The sequence below is a fragment of the Drosophila santomea genome, chromosome 2R (genome assembly GCF_016746245.2).
Source record: "Drosophila santomea strain STO CAGO 1482 chromosome 2R, Prin_Dsan_1.1, whole genome shotgun sequence".
Taxonomy (NCBI): domain Eukaryota; kingdom Metazoa; phylum Arthropoda; class Insecta; order Diptera; family Drosophilidae; genus Drosophila; species Drosophila santomea.
The window spans coordinates 10,173,819-10,197,058 of NC_053017.2; the positions used below are offsets into that span (position 1 = coordinate 10,173,819).

General features: G+C 46.9%; 6 protein-coding genes across 9 annotated transcripts; 1 reads left to right on the forward strand and 5 right to left on the reverse strand.

Moving 5' to 3' along the window:
* Positions 1-35: 35 nt before the first annotated feature.
* Positions 36-3,504, reverse strand: LOC120446007 (endoplasmic reticulum metallopeptidase 1). The gene is given in 13 exon segments (XM_039626757.2): positions 36-237; positions 290-596; positions 598-779; positions 852-995; positions 1,049-1,233; positions 1,288-1,468; positions 1,531-1,914; positions 1,971-2,125; positions 2,192-2,312; positions 2,469-2,553; positions 2,610-2,784; positions 2,841-3,354; positions 3,427-3,504. Coding segments are annotated over 13 exon segments (2,625 nt in total). The 5' UTR covers positions 3,451-3,504; the 3' UTR covers positions 36-69.
* Positions 3,505-4,187: 683 nt separating this feature from the next.
* Positions 4,188-7,736, reverse strand: LOC120446006 (endoplasmic reticulum metallopeptidase 1). 2 transcript variants are annotated; one of them, XM_039626756.2, is made up of 12 exons: positions 7,057-7,736; positions 6,825-6,999; positions 6,681-6,765; positions 6,418-6,538; positions 6,194-6,348; positions 5,749-6,132; positions 5,509-5,689; positions 5,269-5,453; positions 5,066-5,209; positions 4,776-5,002; positions 4,496-4,665; positions 4,188-4,429 (listed from the first exon to the last, which is right to left on the reverse strand). In XM_039626756.2, exons 1-12 carry the CDS (start codon positions 7,700-7,702, stop codon positions 4,410-4,412), a joined length of 2,493 nt encoding a protein of 830 aa, XP_039482690.1. In that variant the 5' UTR covers positions 7,703-7,736; the 3' UTR covers positions 4,188-4,409. The 2 variants fall into 2 exon arrangements, with proteins under 2 accessions (XP_039482690.1, XP_039482689.1); XM_039626755.1 differs by having other exon boundaries at positions 4,496-5,002.
* A 735-nt stretch (positions 7,737-8,471) lies between these two features.
* On the reverse strand, positions 8,472-11,772 carry LOC120445226 (endoplasmic reticulum metallopeptidase 1-like). Of its 2 annotated transcripts, none has more exons than XM_039625484.2 (12): positions 11,712-11,772; positions 11,175-11,646; positions 10,946-11,120; positions 10,805-10,889; positions 10,610-10,730; positions 10,390-10,544; positions 9,948-10,334; positions 9,709-9,889; positions 9,464-9,648; positions 9,265-9,408; positions 8,726-9,208; positions 8,472-8,675 (listed from the first exon to the last, which is right to left on the reverse strand). In XM_039625484.2, exons 1-12 carry the CDS (start codon positions 11,730-11,732, stop codon positions 8,508-8,510), a joined length of 2,577 nt encoding a protein of 858 aa, XP_039481418.1. In that variant the 5' UTR covers positions 11,733-11,772; the 3' UTR covers positions 8,472-8,507. The 2 variants fall into 2 exon arrangements, with proteins under 2 accessions (XP_039481418.1, XP_039481417.1); XM_039625483.1 differs by having other exon boundaries at positions 11,175-11,652; positions 11,712-11,769.
* A 329-nt stretch (positions 11,773-12,101) lies between these two features.
* Positions 12,102-15,663, reverse strand: LOC120446410 (endoplasmic reticulum metallopeptidase 1). The gene is made up of 11 exons (XM_039627356.1): positions 15,511-15,663; positions 14,940-15,456; positions 14,711-14,885; positions 14,573-14,657; positions 14,340-14,460; positions 14,127-14,281; positions 13,687-14,070; positions 13,444-13,624; positions 13,201-13,385; positions 12,991-13,134; positions 12,102-12,936 (listed from the first exon to the last, which is right to left on the reverse strand). Exons 1-11 carry the CDS (start codon positions 15,529-15,531, stop codon positions 12,268-12,270), a joined length of 2,637 nt encoding a protein of 878 aa, XP_039483290.1. The 5' UTR covers positions 15,532-15,663; the 3' UTR covers positions 12,102-12,267.
* Positions 15,664-15,906: 243 nt separating this feature from the next.
* Positions 15,907-19,521, reverse strand: LOC120446629 (endoplasmic reticulum metallopeptidase 1). Of its 2 annotated transcripts, none has more exons than XM_039627691.1 (12): positions 19,264-19,521; positions 18,699-19,209; positions 18,468-18,642; positions 18,334-18,418; positions 18,161-18,281; positions 17,951-18,105; positions 17,517-17,900; positions 17,274-17,454; positions 17,027-17,211; positions 16,831-16,974; positions 16,252-16,762; positions 15,907-16,198 (listed from the first exon to the last, which is right to left on the reverse strand). In XM_039627691.1, exons 1-12 carry the CDS (start codon positions 19,288-19,290, stop codon positions 16,164-16,166), a joined length of 2,514 nt encoding a protein of 837 aa, XP_039483625.1. In that variant the 5' UTR covers positions 19,291-19,521; the 3' UTR covers positions 15,907-16,163. The 2 variants fall into 2 exon arrangements, with proteins under 2 accessions (XP_039483625.1, XP_039483624.1); XM_039627690.1 differs by having other exon boundaries at positions 16,262-16,762; positions 19,264-19,518.
* A 449-nt stretch (positions 19,522-19,970) lies between these two features.
* Positions 19,971-23,237, forward strand: LOC120445731. Its single transcript, XM_039626301.2, has 5 exons — positions 19,971-21,045; positions 21,101-21,811; positions 21,987-22,381; positions 22,452-22,686; positions 22,754-23,237. Exons 1-5 carry the CDS (start codon positions 20,062-20,064, stop codon positions 23,045-23,047), a joined length of 2,619 nt encoding a protein of 872 aa, XP_039482235.1. The 5' UTR covers positions 19,971-20,061; the 3' UTR covers positions 23,048-23,237.
* The last annotated feature ends 3 nt before the right edge of the window (positions 23,238-23,240 follow it).

Consider the following 23,240-nt stretch of genomic DNA (forward strand, 5'->3'; position numbering starts at 1 on the left):
CCATTTCCCCAAAAAAAAGACTTCGTTTTGGGAGTGTCAATGACTTGGTATTCTTATTAGCTAACTATCCTAGAATATATGCCGTTCGTAGCTACTGGGCCACTCCATCGAGAAGGCAAAGTCGGGAACTGTGGCCAGGAACTCCTGGCTCAGCGCATCCCGCTTGTCATGTGGACTGACATAGTGTCCAGACACGCCCATTTCGAAGACGGGCTCATCGAAGTTTCCATTGTCCTTCTGCAAAACAGGTGATTAGTATGGTTAGCAGAACGACCCTTTAAATACGCACTGAAAGTTCCACGAAGAATTCGATGGGAGTGTTATCAATGCCGTATGTTAACATGACCTCCAGAGGAGGCCTGTAAGTGGCTGGATTATCCAACATTGCGGGCGCAAACGTCCATCGAAGCAGCTTTACACCGTCCAGTGGCTTGAAGAACAGACCCATATTCGGGGGACCAGTCACCCGGAACTCATAACGCACCTGATAGCCACCGGACAGAACTTTCTTGCTAAGGAACTCCAAAACCGTAGGATACGGCAGCTCTACGGGCTCTTCTCGAGCAAGCCAAAGTGCATGTTTGCGGGCACTACTACCGGTAGCAGGGAATCCCGCACATCAACTCGGAGTCGCAATTCTCGCCCAGGCGTACCAGGTTGGTCAGATTCATGTGATCCCGAAGGGGGGCCTCGATGTTTCGATCCCCCAGGTGGAAGTAGTAGCCAGAATCCTCGAGGCTGATGGAACCATTGTACTCAAAGAATTTGCGATGTACTTGCTGCTCCGACAAAGAATCGATCTTAGTCATCTTAGTAATCCGTATAATGATGCTTATTAGTGGCATACTCACCATGAAGTCGGCACGCATGACATTCGTTTTGGGGCGGTAGGGGAATCCAACATCCGAGACGGTAATCATGCTGAATATAAACATTACCAGTGCCAACCCGCCCAGCATGCAGTTGGGTCGACGAAAAACATTGATCAGGGGAGCCTGTGTGGGGCTGATTGAGTAAACTAGTAAATAAATGTGAGAAACTATCTTACAGCAAAGGATAACGCCAGAATGGTGCCAAAAGCACAAAGTGCGCTGATTAGTAAATCCGGATTGGTGGATACTCCAAAGCGACCAGCCATCGGAATAAGAATAAGTATAAACATGTGGAACAAGTAGGCATGGTAAATGAAAGGTACTATCTGGAAAACAATCAGCACCAGGGACCACAGATAGCCTATAAAAATGGCATAAGTCATTAGAAGTTCCCACGAATATAAAGATAACTTACCGCGACAGTGGAGGCGGGTCAATAGATTAATAATTAACGCAGCAACGTAGAAAATGAGTGAGATCAGGAATAGATAAGCACTGCGGTACTTAAGAGCCGTTGTGCCCAAACATAAGATGGCCAAAAGGACGCAGTTTGCGTGCCCCACAATATGCATGTAGTAAGTATGGGGTATCTTATTCTGCAGAGGATTGCTTAATATAAAGAACTAACTTCATTAACGTGTAATATTGCATTACTTACACACTTCTTATGCGACAAATAGAGGGTCATTGGCAGGACAAGGCCAATGACCGATGGGCAAATGTACAGGCCAATGACCAGCCAACTGTTGCTATAATAGGTTAACGTTCTATTTCCCCAATCATAGAAGGTGGCCATCAGCAGGGGAAAGGCCACGGCGAGGAGTACACCAGCAAGGGCTAGAAGGAATAGGAGTCCAAAGACTCCGGCATAGGTGCCCATACTCTGGCCAGTTACCCGGGACATTTTCCACAATGAGAGGCAGACCAGGAAAATGGCACCGAAGGAGAAGGAGAGATTCAGGGCCAAACTAGTCGACTCCTGGTAATGGACAAAGAACAGCCCAATAAAGTCGAAGAATACTGCATGTCCGGCAGCGTATGCCTGTTGAATAGTTACTATGAAAAATGTACGAAAACCACTCGAAAGAGGAAACCCACCTCTGTGTCGTACATTTCCTCGGCATTTGAGATACTCCTAACCAGAGCCAGTAAGTTGTCGCCGGAATTCTGCAGGGAGTCGCGACTTATCACCGTGTAGCGATCGAATTTCGTGTGATAGACGAATCCATTGTACACGCCAGCCATGTCCAAGCCTGAAAGGGAAAAGCTCCTAAGTAAAGTGGTCAAAAAGCATATTTCCCCCCGCCGTAGATTCGCACCTGGCACAACTCCAAAGTCCCGAAAGATTCGGAAATCCGTATCCGATGGTATGATACCAGCCTCGAACATCTCCTCGGCCGTTGTGGTGGCAAACGGGTGCGGGGCGCTGTTTCTGTAATGCTGAGATAAGGCAAAAGATTAGATTAATTGATCAGCAGCCAGCCGGGTGATATAGCCCATATCGAAAATGCGATCAACGCATTGCCAAACAGATGAATCACCGAAGGCGTTGCCGACTTTCGGGGTGTTTTCTGTTGCCCAAACAGAGGATCTTACCTCCATTAGCCAGGGATGATTGGGACCGCCCTGGAACAGCAGATCACGCCCACCAGCACCAGCGGAGTCCAAGTTCAGCAGGGCCCTGAACGGAAAGCGGATTAGAGATTCTGTTGACCTACGCCTGGGATTCAAACTCACTTGCAGTTGGCAGCCCATCTGTGCTGAGTGATGAAGCCATGTGAGCCCTGCATTGGCTGCTCTTCGGCACCATTGAAGAGGAATATAATCGGATGCAGGAAGGGATCCCCTGAAATGGCGATCAGTCGCAATACCTCTAGCATCACCACAACCATGGCAGCGTCATCTCCGGCACCTGTGGGTAATTGGTATTGAAGGCATATCCGAATTGCAGTCCTCCATGAGACTCACCTGGTGACCCCGGCTTGGTGTCGTAGTGACTGTTGACCAGAAGGTAGGAGGTGCTGTTGGAACTCTTGGTACTCAGCCTAACGATTACATTCTGCACACCTTGATAGTGATTCGTTAGGCCTTTAATCAAGTAGGAACCGGATGCCCGTTGCACCTCCACCTCCATTTGATAAATATCGTCACGCAATACCTGGCGCACTTTTTCGATTTCGTCGAGCAGTAAATTCACAACGGTGACTTCATTATCAACATCACCCACCACACGGGGTCCCATTTGACTAATTTTCAGTAATATTTCCTGTGCTCTCTCGGCCACGAATCGTCCCGGTTTGTCCGCCTCCTCGGAGATCTTGATTCCGGTGGGCAACGCTTGGAAAAGTGGATAGATGACGGCGAAGAAGAGCCCCACCCAGAACAGAAGGTAGGTGGGGGCAAAGTACCAGGAATACTGCTTGCAACGGATCTTGTCCTCGTCGACCTCGATTATCAGGTTGTCAGACCCCGAAAGGGACTGCTGTCGAAAGGGAATATTGTAAATGAAGTCTTTAGTTTATCTTAACAGATAAGTCAGTCTGAAGTCACACACCTTGCCATTCCTAGTGGCTGCCATTTTCTACGTTCGAGAGATTCGAGAACCGTCCAAGCAAGAGCACCTTCCACGACTCCCGACGCACGACTAACTCGCCGGACATCTCCATCCGCAATTTAAAGTTGTGGCTCGGGTTTATGGTGCGATATGGTTGATATCTTCAGCATAGTATAAAGATATTCGATATTTATGGCGTAATGGCGCGTGTTATTCACGCTTTCGTATCAGAATGCGTACATACCTAACACTACTTTCGGCTATGCCATCGATAAATTCGAAACCCACCGGTCGGTCTTGTGAGGCCCTCGATGGGCTAACGACGTGATTACCCAAAGCAAACCAAGCCAAACCAAACCAAAATCATAACCGCTGACTTTGCCCCATATTGTAATCGCACTTGTTGACTATTGCGGATTTATTCCTTTATTGTGTCGCATCTGGTCGGCAATGCCAAAAGCTAGGGCGCAATTCCCGCCCCTTTCAGTCAGTTTGAAAGGTTTATAGAAGCCATTCAAATACGGCACCTTCGTTGCCCCAAAAAAACCACCAATTAAAAATAAAGGACTTCTGCGGTGGAAATCCTAATATTTTGGTATAACATCGAGTCCACAAAGGAATATGTGATTACTCATGTCAATATCATAAATGTGGCTTGGTCGAATTTCGCTTTTCAATTAAACTAGGTAGTTAGAAACAGGTTTATTTTTTATCGTAACCATTTTTAAATCATTCCATAACTTTTTATAACAGTTCATAACTTTGCTCAGTAAATAACATATTTACTCAGAAATAAACCAAATACATTCCCTATTGATACAATGTAAGCTTGATCTCAGAATATATATCTTTCATAGGAACTTGGCCACTCCATGGGATGGGCAAAGTCCGGCAGATCCTCAATGAATTTTTGGGTCGTCGCATCGCGTTTACTTAGATGACTCATATAGTGCCCAGAGATACCCAGCTCCAACACCGGCCCGTCAAAGTTGCCGTCGTCCTTCTGCAATACAAAATACAAATTACAATATATTGTATATTAATTAAAACTTATTATATTGCTACTGACCGTCATTTCGAAATAGAATTCCACAGGCGAGTTGTCGCTGCCGTAACCGAAGAATATGTGATATGGCGGCTTGTAGACCGATGGATTGTCCAGCATTCCCCTGAGGAATGACCAGCTCAGCATCCTCACTCCATCCCGCGGCTGCACGAAGAAGCTCATCCTTGGTGGCCCTGATGACACGACGAAGTTGTATCGAACCCTTGGATCAGATGCAGTTCCCAACACAGTCTTGTTCAGGAACTGCAAGACCGGAGTACCAGGCAAATCAACGGGCTCATACCTGGGTAACCAACGGGCGTCCTTCACGGCGCTACACCAACGGTGGTTAAAGCACGGCAAGCCGCAATACATCTCAGTTTTGCAATAGTCATCAACGCGGGTAATTCCAGTGAGATTGATCTTATCCAGCAAGGGATACTCCAATCGCCTGTCCTGCAAGTCGAAGTAGTAACCACTGTCCTCCAAGCTAATGGAACCGTCGTACTCGTAAAACTTGCGATGTACCTCCTAAAACGCACGAAAGTCAGCTATTATAAGGAGGCCTTTGATCTCCTCTTTCATTTGACTCACCAAAAAGTGGATACGCATCACGTTTGTTTTGGGGCGATATGGAAAGCCCACATCCGAAACAGAAATCATGCAGAAAATAAACATTACTAGTGCCAATCCTCCAACCATGCTCTTTGGACGCCGGAAAAGATTCAGCAGAGGAGCCTAAAATGATGTGTTTGTCAGCACATTATGTCCTCCCATACAATATGGTAGTTCCCTACCAGAAACACCATTGCCAGAATAGAGCCCAGGGCGCACTCCAAGGCGATCAACAAATCGGGATTAGTCTCCATGCCCTTGCGGCTCGTCATCGGAATGGTGAGAACCAGTAGAGCATGGAACAAATAGGTGAAGTACAGATAGGGAAGTATCTGGCAAGCACAGAGCACCAGAGACCAAAGATAGCCTAAATGGGACGAACAGAAGTCATTAAAAGCACTTTTATCTCATTCCGACCTTACCTTTATCATGAAGTCGGGTGGCTAGGTTGATGATCAGAGCTCCCAAGTAGAAGAATACACACATCATGAAGAGATATGCAGTGCGAATGCCAACAACGGTTAGTATAATGCAAAGCACAGCCATGAAAACACAGTAGGCATGTCCAACGATCTGCAGGTGGTAGGTGTGTGGAATCTTCTCCTAAGAGGAAAGAGCAGCTATTCATCTGTAACCTAGTGTATAAAGCACCGGCCACTTACGCTGGGTCTCAGGGACAAGTAGAGAGTCGGGGGCAAGACTAGACCAATAATCGAGGGGCAGATGAAGAGGCCAATGAGCAACCAGCTGTTACTGAAGTAGGTCATCGTGCGATCGCCGGCATCGTAGAACACAGACATCAGCAATGGAAGTCCGAGGGCCAGCAGGAATCCCAGAATGGCGAGGAGGAACTGCATCCCGAAGGCGCGGGCGTAGGTGCCCACACTCCTATCCGTAACCCTAGCCATGCGCCACAAGGAGAGGCATATAACCAGAATGGCGCCCAATGAGAACGAGATGTTGAGGGCTGTGCCCGTAGACTCGGTATAGTAAACGAAGAACAGACCCAGATAGTCGAAGAAAACGGAGTGACCCTTGGAGTGAGCCTGTAGGCAAAGAGTTAAATGTATAAGGTGCCAGGACTCTCAAATAATGTCCATTTCTCACCTCTGTATCGTACATTTCCTCGGCATTGGATATACTGCGGACCAAGGAGAGCACATTATCGCCAGTGTTTTGCAGAGCACCTCGGGAAATAACCTTCAAGCGATCGAACTTGGTGTGATATACGAAACCATTATAGCAACCAGCCATGTCTAGACCTGGATCGAAATATACAGACATACAGGTGAATAACCTGGTTGAATGTGCATAATCATATAGGATCGCACCTGGCACCGGTCCAAAGTCTCGGAAGATACGGAAATCTGTGTCGGAGGGTATCAGATTAGCCTGGAAGATTTCCTCGGCCATTGTCGTGGCAAAGGGATGCTTGGCACTCTTTTTGTATTGCTAAAGTGAAAAAGAAAGCGATTTTTATTGGATATCGGATCGTAAATGACGATAAGATAGGCGCGCCCGTAAATGCGCTTTCATGGCTTTATGGCTCGGTCGTTAAGATAAAACTGAAGTGGAATGCGCGATTTAGACTTGCCTTCATTAGCCAGGGATGGTTGGGACCCCCCTGGAATAGAATTTCGCGACCGCCAGCTCCGGCCGAATCCAGGTTGACTAACGCCCTGATTTAGAATTGCCACATTATCAGTTGCATTGGAAGGCCCAATAATAATCCACTCACTTGCAGTTCGCTGACCATCGATGGTTGGATATAAACGAATGGGATCCATGGAAGGGCTGCTCCTCAGCGCCATTGAACAGGAACACTATTGGGTGCAGGAAAGGCTCCTCGGACGTGGCCATCAAGCGGAGTGTCTCCAGCATGGTCACAATCATGACCTCAGCATCCCCAGTTCCTACAGAGGACATAACATTAAATCCTTATCACTTGGAAGATGACTTGGATTGCTTACCCACACTGCTAGGCTTCGAGTCGTAATGACTGTTGACCAATAGGTAGGAGGTGCTGTTGGAACTCTTGGAACTCAGTTTCACCACCACGTTTTGAATGCCCTGGTACATGTTAACCATTTGCCAGTGCAGGAAAGATCCACTGGAGCGCTGTACATCCACCTCCATTTCATAGAGATCATTCCTCATCTCCTCCCGCACCTTGGATATCTCGCCCAGCAAAAACTCAACCATTTCCACCTCCGTCACGTAATCCCCTGCTATCTTGGGACCCATGAGATCCAGCTGGATCAGTATGCTCTCCGCACGCTGGGCCACAAAGGTGCCCGGTAGGTTGGCCTCCTCCTCTATCTTGACTCCAGTGGGCAGGTAGTTAAACAGTGGATAGCACACTGCGAAGAATAGTCCGACCCAGAAGAGCAAGTATGCGGGTGAGTAGTACCACTCCAGTTGCTTTGAGAATCTGTCTGGCTTCTGCTTCAATTCGAGCAGAGTAACATTGCTGCAACCCTCTTCAGGATCTATCCTTTCAGTAACCAATTCGAGGGTATTCTTTTTGTTCTCAGCATACGATTGATCGGAGTGCTCCGAAAGCTTATCCTCTTCAAAACCTCCATTGTGCTTCTCCATATCGCCGGTGCACCGCATTTATCAGCATCAAATCACAACGAAGAACCGCGCGCGACTGAACAAACCTCTCCCGTGCTTATCAAATTTAAACCATTTTAAGGCTGCTTTGAGATTGATATCCAACTTGCAGCCCACAAGACCCAGTATATTTATGGTAGACTGTTTAACCAATTTTATAGTCTTCCTGGAGTCAAAGTCTTCTGCAATCTTCATAAAGTGATTTAGTTTTATACCGCGGCATCTGAAAAGTGCTCCCTAGAGATGTGCATCGAGAATATAGGTCCGTAATAATATTAATACCAATAACTTTGCTTTACATAATTGCAAATTTTTACCACATAGAGCTTATCTATAGTAACGAAATTGAAAGCTTTCCAATCAACAAATCAAGGATAGTTTTTATGGTTCAATGGTAGAATCTCAACCTAATTTTGCCCTTCAAGCATTTTCCAATGATAGCAATATACCAATTTATATAGCAACTGAAGACTCGTGAATTTAAAAGTTATTGCTATATAGGGATAGTAAAATAACACAATAAATTTTGGTTTAATTTTATAAGCCCTAAATCAAAAACGATAAAAGCACGTATCAAGATTAGATATACAATCAGTAAAAGTTTTAGCCGTCCTACCAATAAAAAACACGTATTTTTGGAAAGGATAAAGAAATGTACTTAATTCGTAAAAAGCTTCAGAAATGTCTAGAGCCTTGAGACATATTCCACCTCCACCTAATTACAGTTTAATGGACAACTGAAAATTAAGAACTAATAATCAATATGCTGAAAATGTACACTTTATTAAAATTTGATTGAAAATTTCTAAAATATATATCCTTTAAAAATAGAGGGCCATTCCATTGCGTGAACAAAGTCAGGTAACTCGGCCAAAAATTCCCGAGCCTGTGCATCTCTTTCAAATTCGTAGCTGACAAAATGTCCAACAACTCCTAGTTCGATTATAGGACCACTAAGATCACCATCGGAATTCTGTGAAAATAAAGGTTTTACAACTATTCACTTCGGAAATGATAACGCACCGTCAATTCAATAAAAAACTTCAGAGGACTGTCGTCTATTCCGTACGAAATATACACAAAGTAAGGTGGTTGGTACGTATCCTCTAATAACTTTCGCTCGAAGGACCAATCCGTGACCCTAGCAACTCCCACTGGCTGGATAAACACGTTCATTTGGGGCGGTCCAGTGAGCTCCAACTCAAGTCGAGTGGTGTTGCCTTCCGGCAGTACCGATTTCTCCAATAGCTGCAAGGTTATATCCCCGGGTATGTCCACAGCCCGGGGCAGCCAACCAGCCCTTCTTCGTCCCCCACAAGAGTTGAAGCAAGGAGCCCCACACATGACGTACTTATCGCAATCGGGCTCCATTGATGTTAGTCCAGTCAGGTTGACATGGGAGTCCTCTAGCGGAGTTAGACCACGTCTATCCTGGTATACGAAGTAATATCCAGAATCACTGTGCGTCACCGCGCCTTCGTAGTCGTAAAATATGCGTTTGGTTTGCTTGAAATTAAAAGGTTATCTTAGTATCATTATGAGGCTTTTAGAAAACATGTTACCATGAAATTGACTCGCATGACATTGGTCTTAGCCCGATAAGGAAATCCCACCTCCGAAACAGCAATCATGCAAAAAATAAAGGACACCACTCCCAAGCCAAGGAGAATGAACTTTGGCCAGCGGAACACATTGATGAATTGAGCCTAGAGTTGCATTGTTAAAAGAAAAACTTGCCTCACTTACAGCAACAACACTTACTACAAATCCCATTGCAAAGTACGTGCAAATGCCACACAAGACAGCTATAATCAGATCCGGATTTGAGCTTATTCCGTTTCTTCCAGTGATCGGAAAAAATACCACGAGCAACATGTAAAACAGATAGGAAAAGTAGCAAAATGGGATCACCTGAAGAGATAACACAGTAATGGACCAATAGTAGCCTGAAGTGTATTTAACAAGTTAAAACCAGTTTTTTGACTAATGATTACCATATCTCTTACCGCGGTCATGCAATGTACTTATCAGATTTATCAACACAGCACCTCCATAAAAGATCAATGATATGAGGCACAAATATTGGGAACGAGTACCCAATGCCGTCAAAATAAGAATTAGCAAGGCCAAAACCACGAACTCCGCGTGCAAACTCATTTGGATGAGATATGGGTGGCTCAGTTTATCCTAAAATTGATCGAATAAGCTATGGTATGCATATCAGTTTTCCCACAAATTGTCTTACGCTAGGCAGCAGGGTGAAGTAGAGGGTCAACGGGAGTACTAGACCGATGATTGCGGGACACACGTATAGGCCAAAAACCAACCAGTTGCTAGTGAAGTAGGTCAGAGATCGGGCCCCAGCATCGAATAGAACCGCCATCAGAAGAGGGAGGCAAATGCACAACAAAAGTCCCACCAAGTGCAGTAACAGGATTATAAGGAACCGGATCGAAATCTGGCCAAGCGACATCTTCTCCGACTGGCGGGACATCCTCCAGAGGGAGCACCCAACCAAAACCAGACTTAGCACTCCAATCACGGAGTTCAGTATAATACCAGTGGACTCCGTGTAGTACACAAAAAACAGTCCGAGGAAGTCAAAGAAAACGGCATGGCTATCATCAGTGTTCTGAAAATGATTGATTATGATGATTTTTATGAAATTAGTATGAACCAATTGTTACCTCTGGCTCGCTCAATTCGCTGGCATTCGCGAAAGCCCTCGCAAGTGCAAGAATGTTGTTCCCAGTGTTCTGTATGGAGCGTCCTGGAATTACTTTGAAGGTGTCGAATGCAGTGTGGTATACATATCCGTTGTTAGCCTGCGCGATGTCCACGCCTGTTAGTTTTAATATTACTATTAGTATGTCATTTATAGTATAGTTTATTGCAGTAGAACATTACCAGGCACGTTTCCGAAGTCCCGAAAAATTCGGAAATCCGTGTCAGATGGTATAATTCCAGCCTGCCACGTTTCTTCGGCTAGTGTAGTGGCAAAAGGATGTCTCGCATGCTGTCTGTAGTACTACAGATTCAATAGATGCTTTGGTATTAGGGTTTATAATAAGTTTATGTGCTACTATGACTTTACTACTTTACCTTCATCAGCCAAGGAGTATTGGGTCCACTCTGGAATAAGAGATCACGCCCACCACTGCCGCCGGACTCAAGGTTTATAAGGGCTCTTGAAGAATTATTTATGACTACATTGGTTTGAAATTAGGTACAACTTTGACTTACCGGCAATTCGGGGCCCATTTGTGTTGCGTAATAAAGTCGTGGGCACCCTGAAGGGCGTTTTCTTCGGCGCCGTTGAACAGAAAGATAATACCGTGTTGAAATGGTGTTTCGGATGTGGCTATTTGTCGCAAGACCTCCAACATCACCACAACCATGGTGCCATCATCGCCAGACCCTAGTTACACGGCACTTAGTGTCTCTATATTTAACTTGCACTGCTCATACTCACCTGGGCTCCCTGGCTTTGAGTCGAAATGACTGTTGATCAGCAGGTAAGAGTCACTTTGCGACTCCTTTGTACTCAACTTAACGATGACGTTCTGGATGCCTTGGTACATGTTCCACATACCGGCAATCAAAAATCCGCCGGAGGGCAACTGAACGTCCACCTCCAGATCATAGAGATCGCTGCGCAACTCCATTTTAATCTTGTCCACTTCGCCCAAGAGAAACTCAACCGTTTCCACCTCATTCGCTCGACTGCCCACAACTTTGGGTCCAATTCGCTCATAATCATGCAGCTGCTGTTCCGCCCTTCCCGCCACGAACTCTCCTCGCCTAGAGGGTTCATCTGCGATGGTCACCCTTTCCGGAAGTCTGTTGAACAGTGGGATCACGATGGCAAAGAAGAGGGCCAGCCAGAGGAGCAGAAAGGAAGGGGCATAGTACCAAGACAACCTTCGCCTGCCTTGGGTATCTTCCTGCAGCTCATAAGAAAAGCCACTTAACTTAAAAGTATCCTGTTCCTAAGCTCACTCATACTCACTTTATCAATCTTCTCTCTCATGATAATATCTTGGGTAAGTCGAACTGCTTTGATTGCAATATCATGAGCAACTAAACGTTTGGTCTGCAAAGGCAATGCATTAAAGTCTCCCAAGATATATGGGCTATAAAGATAAAATTTTTAAAAATTACCTTATCAGCCCACCTTTACATTTTTATGTTTTTTTTTATCAGCACACTCGGAGTAATGGATAAGGATTTATTATGAAAGGGTCAATGGTTAATGGTTAATACATGTGGTCAACAAAATTAAAGCTTAAATTTTTTCTGCAATTAATAGGTCATGAACCTATTGAAGCTTCAGTAGAGTAACCGCTAACCCATGTTATACCCCAAATTCCCTGCCCCATTAATATAAACCCATTTGTTGTAAATTTATGGAGCTTTTATGCAATCACTTCTCGAACCCTTCCATATACCATAACATAAGATCTTAACCGAAATATTAAACAATTTGTAACTAATGGAACCCTTTGGCAGGTGATGGATGGAGTATATTGTACAATTGTAGATGGATTCCTATTGCTATGTAATACCTAAAAAATATATCGCTTAAATATAGATGGCCATTCCATGACGTGAACAAAGTCGGGAAAGGCGGCCACAAAATCTTTAGCCTCTGCATCCCTTTCGTACTCGAAGCTGACCCAGTGTCCAACAGCTGCGAGTTCCAAAGTGGGAGTATCAAAACTACCATCAGGTTTCTCCATATCGATGAAGAACTTTAAAGAGGTGTTATCAGTGCCATAGGAATGGAAGATCTGGTACGGCGGCTGGAACTCCTCCGGTTCGTCCAGCATTTTCCTCACAAATGACCAGTCATCCACCTTGGCGGATCCCACCGGCTGGATGAACAAATTCATGTGTGCCGGTCCGGCCAACTCGAATTGGTAACGAGCGACTGTTCCAGACTCCAACACCGTATATCCCAGAAAGTCCAGGGTAAGTTCGCCGGGTAAGATCACCTCCGATTCGCGAGGCAACCATCCATCCCACTGGCGCCACTTGCACCAGCTGTAGTAGAAGCATGGAATGCCGCACATCACGTAATCATCACAGCTATTGGCTACCGGTTCCAGTCCGGTCAGGTTAAGTGCAGAGTCCTGGAGTGGGTCGAATGCCCTCCTATCCTGGTAGTTGAAGTAGTAGCCGGAATCACTGCGACTCACTGAACCATCGTGCTCATAGAAGATGCGGCGAGTGTGCTTTAACAAGTGGTCTATTAGAAATTGAGCAATAATTATGATATGGTAACTTACCAAGCAGTTGGCTCGCATTACATTCGTCTTGGCTCGGTAGGGGAATCCCACATCTGAAACAGCTATCATGCAAAAGATAAAGGTCGTTACTCCCAATCCGAGAAGTATGAGCTTTGGCCAGCGGAACATGTTAATTAGCTGAGCCTGTAGGATTGAAGTTATAAATCGAGATGAAACAATCCAAAACCAAATATCTTAGACAAAACCAACCGCATATCCTAGAGCAAAAAAGACGCAAACGCCGCACAGTAGGCCAACGATAAGGTCTGGATTTGTACTGTAGCCATTCCTTCCCAGCACGGGAATGAAGATCACGAGAAACATGTAGAACAAGTAGCAGAAGTACGAAAACGGTAGCACTTGCAGAAACACCACAATCGGGGCCCAATAGTAGCCTGGAATATAAATCAGTGTCACAAGACCACTTAGAGTAATCGCTATACTATAACTTACCACGATCGTGCAGCGTGCTTACTAGGTTAATCAGGAGAGCCCCTGCATAGAAGATCATCGAAATAAGGCACAGGTACTGCGATCGGAGGCCCATGGCGGTCAAGATGATGGCCAACAGAGCCTGGACTACCAGGTGAGCGTGCAAACTGAGCTGCAGCTGGTAAGCGTGGCTTAGTCTTTCCTGTAAATAGGTAAAAAATAGGTAAGCTCAGGTATGATGGATACCAAAAGAAGAAGACTTACATTGGGCAGCAGGGTGAAGTAGAGGGTCAACGGGAGTACTAGACCGATGATTGCGGGGCACACGTAGAGGCCAAACAGCAACCAGGTGCTAGTGAAGTAGGTCAGAGATCGATCTCCAGCATCGAAAAGAACCGCCATCAGAAGAGGGAGGCAGATGCACAGCAGAAAGCCCACCACGTGCAGTCCCAATATACTGAGGAACCAAATCGAAATTTGAGGAAGAGACGCCTTCTCCGACTGGCGGCACATTCTCCAGAGGGAGCAGCCAACCACAACCAGACTTAGCACTCCAATCACACAGTTCAGGACAATGCCAGTGGTCTCTGTGTAGTACACGAAGAAGAGTCCGAGGAAGTCAAAGAACACTGCATGGTTGTCGTCACTCTGCAAAATCCTTATATGAGATTTCAGTTCGTGTGCTAATATAGGAATAGACTCACCTCTGTGTTATACAACTCACTGGCATTGCTGTAAGCACGCACCAGAGCAAGGACATTGTTTCCGGAGTTCTGGATGGATCGACCAGGTACGTTCTCATAGGTGTCAAAGGCTGTGTGGTAAACGTATCCGTTCTCAACCTGGGCAATGTCCAGACCTTTGGAATGCCAAGTGGTTATCAATGCCCATACAGAATGAGTGACTCAACTACTCACCAGCTATGTTACCATAATCCCGGAAAATTCGAAAGTCTGAGTCAGAGGGTAAAACCCCACTCTGAAAGATCTCCTCCGCCATTGTGGTCGCGAACGGGTGCTTTGCGTGCTGCCTATAGTACTATAAAGTATACGGTTTAGTATATATCAGCCATCAACCATAAATTCGGCCATAAAGTGTATAGGGTAAGTCTGCCATAAGCTATTTTTTCCTAAGAAATAATAATACTCACCTTCATTAGCCAAGGATTATTCGGACCGCTCTGGAATAATAGGTCACGTCCTCCGCTTCCGCCCACTTCGAGGTTGATAAAGGCCCTAAAGTAAATTATCGTTGCAGAAAGATAAAAAATTCCGCATTCTCAACTTACTTGCACTTTTCCGCCCACTTGTGTTGCGTAATAAACCCGTGGGAAGCCTGAAGAGGATTTTCCTCGGCTCCGTTGAATAGGAAGACAATAGGATGCTCGAATGGGATCGGCGATATCGCCATTTGACGGAGGACCTCCATCATGACCACAACCATTGTGCCATCATCACCGGAACCTAGGGACCTCGATCAGGACCTGGTATTTAAATTGAAAACAGGAGGGAACTCACCTGGGCTTCCTGGCTTTGAGTCGAAATGGCTGTTGAGCAACAGGTAGGACTCGCTCTGGGAGCTCTTCGAACTTAGTTTGACGATCACATTGTGAATTCCCTGGTACATGTTAACCATGTCGTTGAAGACGTATCCACCCGTTGGTGACTGGACGTCCACTTCGAGGTCGTAGAGGTCACTACGCATCTCTGCACGGATCTTTTCTGCTTCGCTTACGAGAAACTCCACCGTGGTTACCTCGTTCGCATAGCTGCCAGTTACTTTGGGTCCAATGCGGTCGTATGTGTACAGATATTGCTGTGCCCGTTCTGCGACGAATTCGCCTGGCCTGTGTGACTCCTCGGATATGGTCACCCGGTCCGGAAGTTTGTAGTAGAGCGGGATCACAATGGCATAGAAGAGCGCCAGCCAGAGGAGCAGGAAGGAGGGGGCATAGTACCAGGACAATCGCTTCCTGCGGGCGTTTACTTTCGGCACCGAAAGGAACTCGACAAGTTCGGTGTCGATGGGATTCTCCTGATAAGTACGCTGTAAATCACATCTCCCACATTCAACTAAATCAAAACTCACTTTATCTGTCTTTTCCTCCATGGTAAGATTGCCGGGTAGTGGGAGCCAAGTCAAACCCTTCTAATGCCCATTCAACGCATAACTGAACGTCTGCACCCCGAGCATATCGACTCGAAGCCTTCCGTTATACTAGAGACCATAAAGATAAAGCCGTGTGCCGCTTGATACCCCGGTACCCTGATACCCACGGGAACGTTTTGTCTTAAAGCGCACCAGGGCGGTTGGGACTGAAGTGAACCATTGCCATTGCCATTGCCATGGTATCTAAATTGGACGGGTTTACGACTTTATATAAATATACATAAGTGGCGATTCCGACGCACGCGAGGGGCAGCTGCAAATTGAAGCTTATTCATTCACCGATGTCTGGCAGATTAAGGTGACGATTGATGGGAGTTCAGAGATTAATATTATATTTATTTTTCTAACAGCCGCCGGCTTATCAAGTGCACTATCAAAGCACTTGGGATTACCGAATCTATAATGGATGCAAAACGAAATTAGCTCCAGGAAGTGTATCCTAGAAGATATAACGCATAAACAGAGATGGCCATTCCATAGTGTAAACAAAGTCCGGCAGTTCAGCTATGAACCCAAGGGTAGTTTCATCCCTCTAGAAATCCTGGCTTACGTAATGTCCAACGACGCCCAGCTCAAAAATCGGTCCATTCAATCGTCCATCGGATTTCTGAAAGGTAGATATTCTGTAATATTTCGTATAATCTTCAAAATATTCCAGACCATAGCTTACGGCGAAGTCGATGTGGAATTTGAAAGGGGAGCTATCCACGCCGTATGAGAAGTATATCTGATAGGGTGGTGAGTACTTTTCTGGCTTGTCCAGCATTGTCCGTATAAAGGACCAATCCTCCACAGCCACTCCATCCAGCGGTCGTATATACAGGCCCATGTGCGGTGGACCAGCCAGCTCAAACTCGAATGTCGCAGAATTTCCCAATTGCGAGAGTGTTTTATTAAGAAGTTTCAGTTCCAGGTTTCCGGGCACAGCCACCTGCTCATGGCGAGGCAGCCAGGCAGCACTGGAGATCCCCCTGCACCAGCTGCTCCAAAAGCAAGGTATTCCACACATTACGTACTTATCGCAATACGCATCCACTGGTGTTAGTCCGGTCAGGTTAACGGCGTAATCTTTGAGTGGACGGAGAGCTCGTCTGTCCTGGTAGTCAAAGTAGTACCCCGAATCGTTGACGCTAAGGCTACCATCGTATTCGTAAAACATTCGACGTGTTTGCTTTGAATGATGTAAGTGTAATAATCCATTTGAAACAACTTTAAAACAAAATTTAAATTTAAACTTACCAGAAAGTTTACGCGCATCACACTGGTCTTTGGACGATAGGGGAAACCAACGTCCGATACGGAAATCATGCTAAATATGAAGGTCACCACGCCAAGGCCAATCAGTAAAAAGGTAGACCAACGGAACATGTTTATCAGGGGAACCTACTAACCACGATTAACGATCTGATACGAGTAAGTTCCAGCTTAATATTACCACAAAGCCCAGGGCGAAGAAAGTTCCCACGGCACAGATCAGCGCAATAAGCATGTCGGGATTAGCGGAGTCGCGATTCCGACCCATCGCCGGAAAAAATATCACGAGAAATATGTAGAAAAGGTAGCAGAAGTACACGTATTGAAGCAGCTGGACTATCTGCACGGTTAATACCCAGTAGTATCCTGTAAGAAGTATAATGGGTTTAGGTACATGGCGCCACATCAAAATGACATGTTTTACATACCGCGATCATGCAATGTTGTCAATAGATTAATGAGTAGTGAGACGGCATAAAGGAGCAAGGAAATCATGCACATATAAGGAATCCGCAGACCAATGGCAGTCAAAACAATTGCCAGAAGAGACAGCACCACGCAATGGGCATGTAAACCGACGTATATCTGGTACGCGTAGCCAATTTTATCCTGAAGTAAATGTAAGGTTAGAATCTAAATGTTACTCATAAGACATACAAAAATGCACTCACATTTGAGCAGAATGAGTGGTAAAGTGAGGAGGGAAGCACCAGACCAATGATCGCCGGACATATGTAAAGACCAATCACCAACCAGTTGTTACTATAGTAAGTCATTGTTCGATCGCTGACGTCGTATAAGACTGACATTAATAAGGGCAAGCCAATGCACAGAAGACAGCCCGCAAGGTGCAGTCCCAAATGACTGGCAAACAGAATCGAAATCCTTCCTGTTGAAACCTCTGACACGCAGGACATCCTCCATAGCGAACAGCCAACGAGAAGAACACCTATGGCGGCAAAGCAAAAGTTTAAGATTGTGCCAGTGCTTTCCGTGTAGGTCACAAAGAAGAGTCCCAGGAAGTCGAAGAAGACAGCATGTCCTGCACTATGCTCCTGTAATCGTTACAAATTATTTCTTGATATGTTTCTTGAACTATACTCACCTCAGTGTTATATAGTTCACTGGCATTGGACAGAGCTCGAGCGAGGGATAGAATGTTTTCTCCTGTGCTCTGAACCGAACGTCCTGGAACAACGTTGAAGCTATCGAATGCCGTATGATAAACGTATCCGTTGCTAAACTGCGCTATATCAAGTCCTTTAAATTTACTGAATTTAGATACGAGTTTCTTAGGAGATGCCAAATCGCTTACCGGGAATGTTTCCATAATCTCGAAATATTCGAAAATCTGTATCAGAGGGCAGTATTCCGAACTGAAAGATCTCTTCCGCCAATGTAGAGGCAAACGGATGCTTTGAGTGCTCTTTATAATACTAAAGTAGACAACATATCAATGCAAGCTATAGGTTGATATCTCATACGTACCTTCACTAGCCAGGGATTGTTTGGACCACTCTGGAACAGGATATCTCGACCACCATTACCACCAACTTCCAAATTGATAACTGCCCTTTGGGTAATAGTTTAGACAACAGATTGAACTGGGATCTTAAACTTACTTGCAGTTCGGTGCCCACTTATGCTGGGTGATAAAGCCGTGGGATGCCTGCAGGGGATTCTCCTCGGCGCCATTGAACAAAAAGACTATTGGATGCACAAACGTGCTCCCGGAAATGGACATTTGTCGAAGAACCTCCAACATGACTACAACCATTGTGCCATCATCTCCAGCACCTGCAAATAGCTACTAGTAGACTATATGTGCTGCAAATTCATTTAAGCCAATCCACCTGGACTTCCCGGCTTCGTGTCGAAGTGACTGTTGATTAGCAGATAAGATGTGCTATTTGAACTCGCAGTACTCAGCTTTACAACCACATTCTGAATGCCCTGGTAAATGCTGGTCATGGTGCCCACGACATAGGAACCCGTTGGCTGCTGGACGTCCACCTCCAAATCGAAGAGGTCTCCGCGCATTTCGCCCCGAATCTTGTCCACCTCGTTTAAGAGAAATGCAACCGTAGTCACCTCATTCGCTGTGCTCCCGACCACTTTGGGTCCGATACGATCCAGTTCGTAGAGTATCTTCTGCGCTCTCTCAGCCACGAATTGACCGGGCTTAAGTGGCTCGTCAGCCATGGTGATTGGGTGTGGAAGCCGATAGAAGAGCGGAAGTACGATGGCGTAGAATAACACAACCCAGAGGAGCAGAAAGGAGGGGGCATAGTACCAGGGGAGCTTTCTCTTCAGCTCCTTTTCCTTCGACAAGACATGGTACAGAACGGTGTCCGAAAAGCTTTCCTTAATAGTTTTATGATAAACGTAAATTGAAAATGTTTATTTATATGTACTTGCTTTATCGCCGTCGACCTGCAGTCCCATTTTTCCAGCTCGATTCCGCGGAATGAGAACTGTTTCGATGCCCAGCAGTCTCGCTACTAAATGTTTGTAGTGCGATTGCTACGGGTCGACACTCGATCGGCACTCTCAACTTCTTAAAGATAGCCCACAGTGATAGAAAACCAAGAACAAAATGAAAAGGCAATCATTCTATGATTTAGATTAGTGATAATTAAAAGTTTCCTCGGTGGTCAGATTGAATCAACACCAAATATAATCACACAATCTACACACGCGACTCAGCTTAAGAGTTCGATTAATGAGTTTGTATGGTAACAGGGAAAATTCCATAACTCAAATCATTGCGTATAAATATAGGACTTAAATATAGACTTTTAGAGCCACCAGAGGAGGTGCTGGCCAAGACAGTTAAATTGACCGAGGTGTTCTCCAATGGATAATAGAGACGACGGTCCTGGAATTCGAACAAACAACAACGTTATTGGCGAAATTGGAAAACAACTACAACTCGGCTTTATGCCTACAAAGCGCAAACAAAAGAAAAAAATTTTTTAAAATTCTTCAAAATATGTCAAAACAGTAAATCAGCCTTAATTTTTTTAAATCAAATTTTAATTCTGTATGCCGTTTTACAGCACTGGAAAAAAGTTTACGGAAGGACCAGGGCTGTAACGCCCTGCCAATCGATAGCGCCGCGCCTTATCGATCTTTCTAGCGGCAAGATATCGAGAATTTTCGAAATTATTTTCGGTTTGACGCTTGTTATTTTATTCGCGAACGGATCGGAACCGAATGGCTACGCTACGGAACCACACTTCGGCGGGTGGGGGGAACCACAGCAACCACAACGGCCAGGACTCGCCACAGGCGCCGCAGGACGCGGGCGCCACGCTGGCCATCGGCTATGTGCGGGAGTTCCGGATGCGCGTGGCCATCTTCCAGACGCAGCGCTCCGAGGAGTCGCTGGTCTACGTGCAGCGCAGCGTGGCGCTGCTGAGCACCAAGGTGCAGCCGGCGCACTTCGCCCCCACGCCGGGCAACCTGGAGCTGGCCCGCTTCTACGTGGATCTGCACGCGCTGATGGGCGCCCTGGAAAACGAGGGTGCCGAGGGCGACGTGCTGTGGGCCTGCGTCGGGCTGGTGCAGCACTGCAGCCGGAATTTGGAGGCCCGTCAGGCGATCGTCGAGAAGTTCTGCTTCGTGCCGCTGCTGGGAGTGCTCATAAGGCGGACCAAACGAACGGAACGGGTGCACCGACTGCTGGTCCTCCTGCAGGACCTAACATACGGCATACACATCGCCTGGGAGGAGCCCTACCTGGCAGCGCTGATCGAGCACCTGGTGGGGATCGTGCTGAGTACCGATGATGGCTCCAGCAGCGCGAGTGGTGGCTCCATTCGCGACGACGACGACTCACAGGCTCTGCTCGCCCTCTCCGTGCTGGTGAACCTCTGCTACAAGAACTTCGCCGTGCTGTTCCTCTTCCTGCGAAGCGTCAACATATCCGCCTTTTGCAGGCGCATACAAAACTACGGCCTGCTGGCCTACAAAATGCTCATCATCCTCTCGGAGGACGTCTACGCATTCGAGCAGTCCGAGCTGTGCACATTCCTGCGCATGTCGTTCGCCGGCATCGAGGACTGCCTGAAGCACTGGAACGTGGCCCAGCTGCGGCACATCGTTGACTTCCTCTTGGACTCGCAGTGCCACGCCGGGCTGCATCGGGCGATGCTGTCCCATGGCTACTTCTGCACGGATGTGGAGAAGCTGCTGAACGTGAGTTGCGCTAGATATTCTGCTAATAGCACTTCTTATAGTTTCCTCCTATCAGCAAATCGACGCACGCAGCGGCATGGACGACTCGCAGGAGGAGACCCGCAAGCACCAACAGATTTCCCTGGGCCTGGTCTTCCGCCTCGTCAGCTACATTCTGCAGCTGTCCGAGGACGCCAACAGCTGCATCAGCCTAGACGCCATCACGCCGCGACTGTATGAGATGGTCGGCGACTGGATGGGCTCCGATCAGTGCGGCGTGGCGGCCATTGAGCTGCTCTGCACCCTGTTGCGCCTGGGCAAACGGGAAGCGGTGGCCCAAATGATCGCCCGAGATCCCTCCCACTTGGTCAGTTTGGTGGCCAGCGCCGAGCGACCGGACACAAAGCCCGGCCAAGTGTTGGCCACTCTGCGTCTGCTGATCGCCCTGCTCCAGGAGACGAAGACCGAGAAACTTGTGCTCTCAAAGGTGTCCGAGTCGTACTTCGATAAGATCCTGGCGGCCCCGCTCGCCCTCGTCCCGCAGTTCCTCAGTACACAGAGCCTGGCGCAGTCCGAGGTGGAAAAGGCTTGCTTTTGCCTACTGCTGCTCGTCAATGTCGCCGGCATCGCCAAGAAGGCCTATCTGGACAAGTGCTGCACGCTGCTGGAGCAGCCGCAGCTGCAGTACTGCTTGGCCCGCGGTATGGTCAGCAGAAGCGAAGCGTTGGTGGGTGCCGTTCTACAAATTGCGCAGTTCGAGCACTTTCCCAAGGCAGCTGTAGCCAAGGTATGCGGTCTGGAACTGGCATTTTTTGTTCTAGTCTCTACAACCTCTTGATATTTTTTGATTGACAGCTTGTTGTCTACGTACGACTGGCTGTATACCCTTGAAGCCAACGTAGATCTGTTAACATCTACATATAAGCTCCTAAATGCATTATCACCTCTTACTCCTTTTAAAGCATGTGGCTGCAATCACCTCTAGTCCCAGTGGAGCGATGGCGGGCGCTTCAGCTGCCTGCAGCGACCAGGCCGAGCAGTGGCGCAACCTAAGCTCGATTCTCAAGGGCCATCGCACATTCACCGACAAAGATATGGCCCAGCGGGTCAACGCACTTCTGGACAGTATCGGAGGTATTATGCGCCGCAACGAATTGGCATCGGCACCCGTCTCGCAGGTGATCGAGCTGTACAACCATCGCATCGACAGCCTGAACGGCGCCGTGGTGAGCCTGCAGCAGCGCCTGGATCAGGCTGGCCAGCAGCTGGTTAGTGGCACCCAACTGGCACACGTGCAGAGCGCCGAGCTCGAACGCTTCCAGTCTACCAACTTCGAGCTGCTCATCAGCCAAGAACGGTATGTGCAGTTAAATTCCGATCTTCTACTTGGATAACGTACTTCACTTACATTATGTTCACATCCTTAGGCTGCAGACTCAGTGCAAGGATCTCAAACAGCAGACGGTCGAACTGAAGAGCAACATGACCAACCTGCTTAAGCAGATGTCCGAGAACTCCGTCCATTTGCAGGCCAGCGAACGCCGATTACTCGTGAAAAAGTCCGAGATTGCCGAACTGAAAAAGGATTGCGAGGAGCTGCGAACGAACCTGAGTGCCAAGAGCGAGGAGCTCACTAAACTGGAGGCTCACAACAAGGAAAACGTAAGAACCATAGTATACGATTGCCAGTATTAGTATTGACCCATGCCTTTCGGCACTTTCATTGCAGACCTCTCGGATCGATAAACTCAAGAAGTCCATGGTGGCCTACGAGCAGGACATGACGGAAAAGCTGCGCACCATCGGGGAGCGGGATCGGGAGTTGGCCAAGACGCACAAGGCTTTGGAGGAGCAGCGGGAGGCGTGCAAGAAGTCCGAGGACCTGATTTCCGTGCTGGAGACGCAGCTGCAGGAGCGCAAGGATCAGATCGAGAACCTCGAGATGGAACAAAAGGAGACGGAGGACTTGCGAAAGACGATAATGAGTCTCATGGAGAGCAAAAAGCCGAAACGGAAGGCCTGAGACTCAACTGCAACTCATTTTTAATTTAGTTTAGACTAGCATCTAATGAACTCCACAGCCGGCATCAAAACGTTATTTTATCATATTTATATACATTTATTGCATCTTGCACTGTTTAATGCAAAACCTTGTTGCCGTGCAAGGTTCCATTCCAATTCAACCAAAAATACAAAACATTTGAACAAGCCAAGTG

What these genes read in the sequence shown, in the direction of transcription:
- LOC120445226 (XM_039625483.1), bottom strand. Translation starts at nt 11,732, where the DNA reads ATGAGAGAGAAGATTGATAAA. An exon ending in GCGAATTGAGCGAGCCAGAG is followed by an intron (nt 10,335 to 10,389) that starts GTAACAATTGGT and finishes AATCATTTTCAG; the next exon opens with AACACTGATGATAGCCATGC. An exon ending in AGTTTTTTATTGAATTGACG is followed by an intron (nt 8,676 to 8,725) that starts GTGCGTTATCAT and finishes TTATTTTCACAG; the next exon opens with AATTCCGATGGTGATCTTAG.
- LOC120446410 (XM_039627356.1), bottom strand. Translation starts at nt 15,531, where the DNA reads ATGGAGGAAAAGACAGATAAA. An exon ending in CTCAAAGCCAGGAAGCCCAG is followed by an intron (nt 14,886 to 14,939) that starts GTGAGTTCCCTC and finishes CGAGGTCCCTAG; the next exon opens with GTTCCGGTGATGATGGCACA. An exon ending in TTTTTGCTCTAGGATATGCG is followed by an intron (nt 13,135 to 13,200) that starts GTTGGTTTTGTC and finishes TCAATCCTACAG; the next exon opens with GCTCAGCTAATTAACATGTT.
- LOC120446006 (XM_039626755.1), bottom strand. Translation starts at nt 7,702, where the DNA reads ATGCGGTGCACCGGCGATATGGAGAAGCACAATGGAGGTTTTGAAGAG. An exon ending in AGACTTTGGACCGGTGCCAG is followed by an intron (nt 6,349 to 6,417) that starts GTGCGATCCTAT and finishes ATTTCGATCCAG; the next exon opens with GTCTAGACATGGCTGGTTGC. An exon ending in TGATGCGTATCCACTTTTTG is followed by an intron (nt 5,003 to 5,065) that starts GTGAGTCAAATG and finishes CGTGCGTTTTAG; the next exon opens with GAGGTACATCGCAAGTTTTA.
- LOC120446629 (XM_039627690.1), bottom strand. Translation starts at nt 19,290, where the DNA reads ATGGGACTGCAGGTCGACGGCGATAAA. An exon ending in TGCAGGTCGACGGCGATAAA is followed by an intron (nt 19,210 to 19,263) that starts GCAAGTACATAT and finishes AAAACTATTAAG; the next exon opens with GAAAGCTTTTCGGACACCGT. An exon ending in TCTTCGCCCTGGGCTTTGTG is followed by an intron (nt 16,975 to 17,026) that starts GTAATATTAAGC and finishes CGTGGTTAGTAG; the next exon opens with GTTCCCCTGATAAACATGTT.
- LOC120445731 (XM_039626301.2), top strand. Translation starts at nt 20,062, where the DNA reads ATGGCTACGCTACGGAACCACACTTCGGCGGGTGGGGGGAACCACAGC. An exon ending in CCAAGGCAGCTGTAGCCAAG is followed by an intron (nt 21,812 to 21,986) that starts GTATGCGGTCTG and finishes CTCCTTTTAAAG; the next exon opens with CATGTGGCTGCAATCACCTC. An exon ending in CTGCTCATCAGCCAAGAACG is followed by an intron (nt 22,382 to 22,451) that starts GTATGTGCAGTT and finishes TCACATCCTTAG; the next exon opens with GCTGCAGACTCAGTGCAAGG.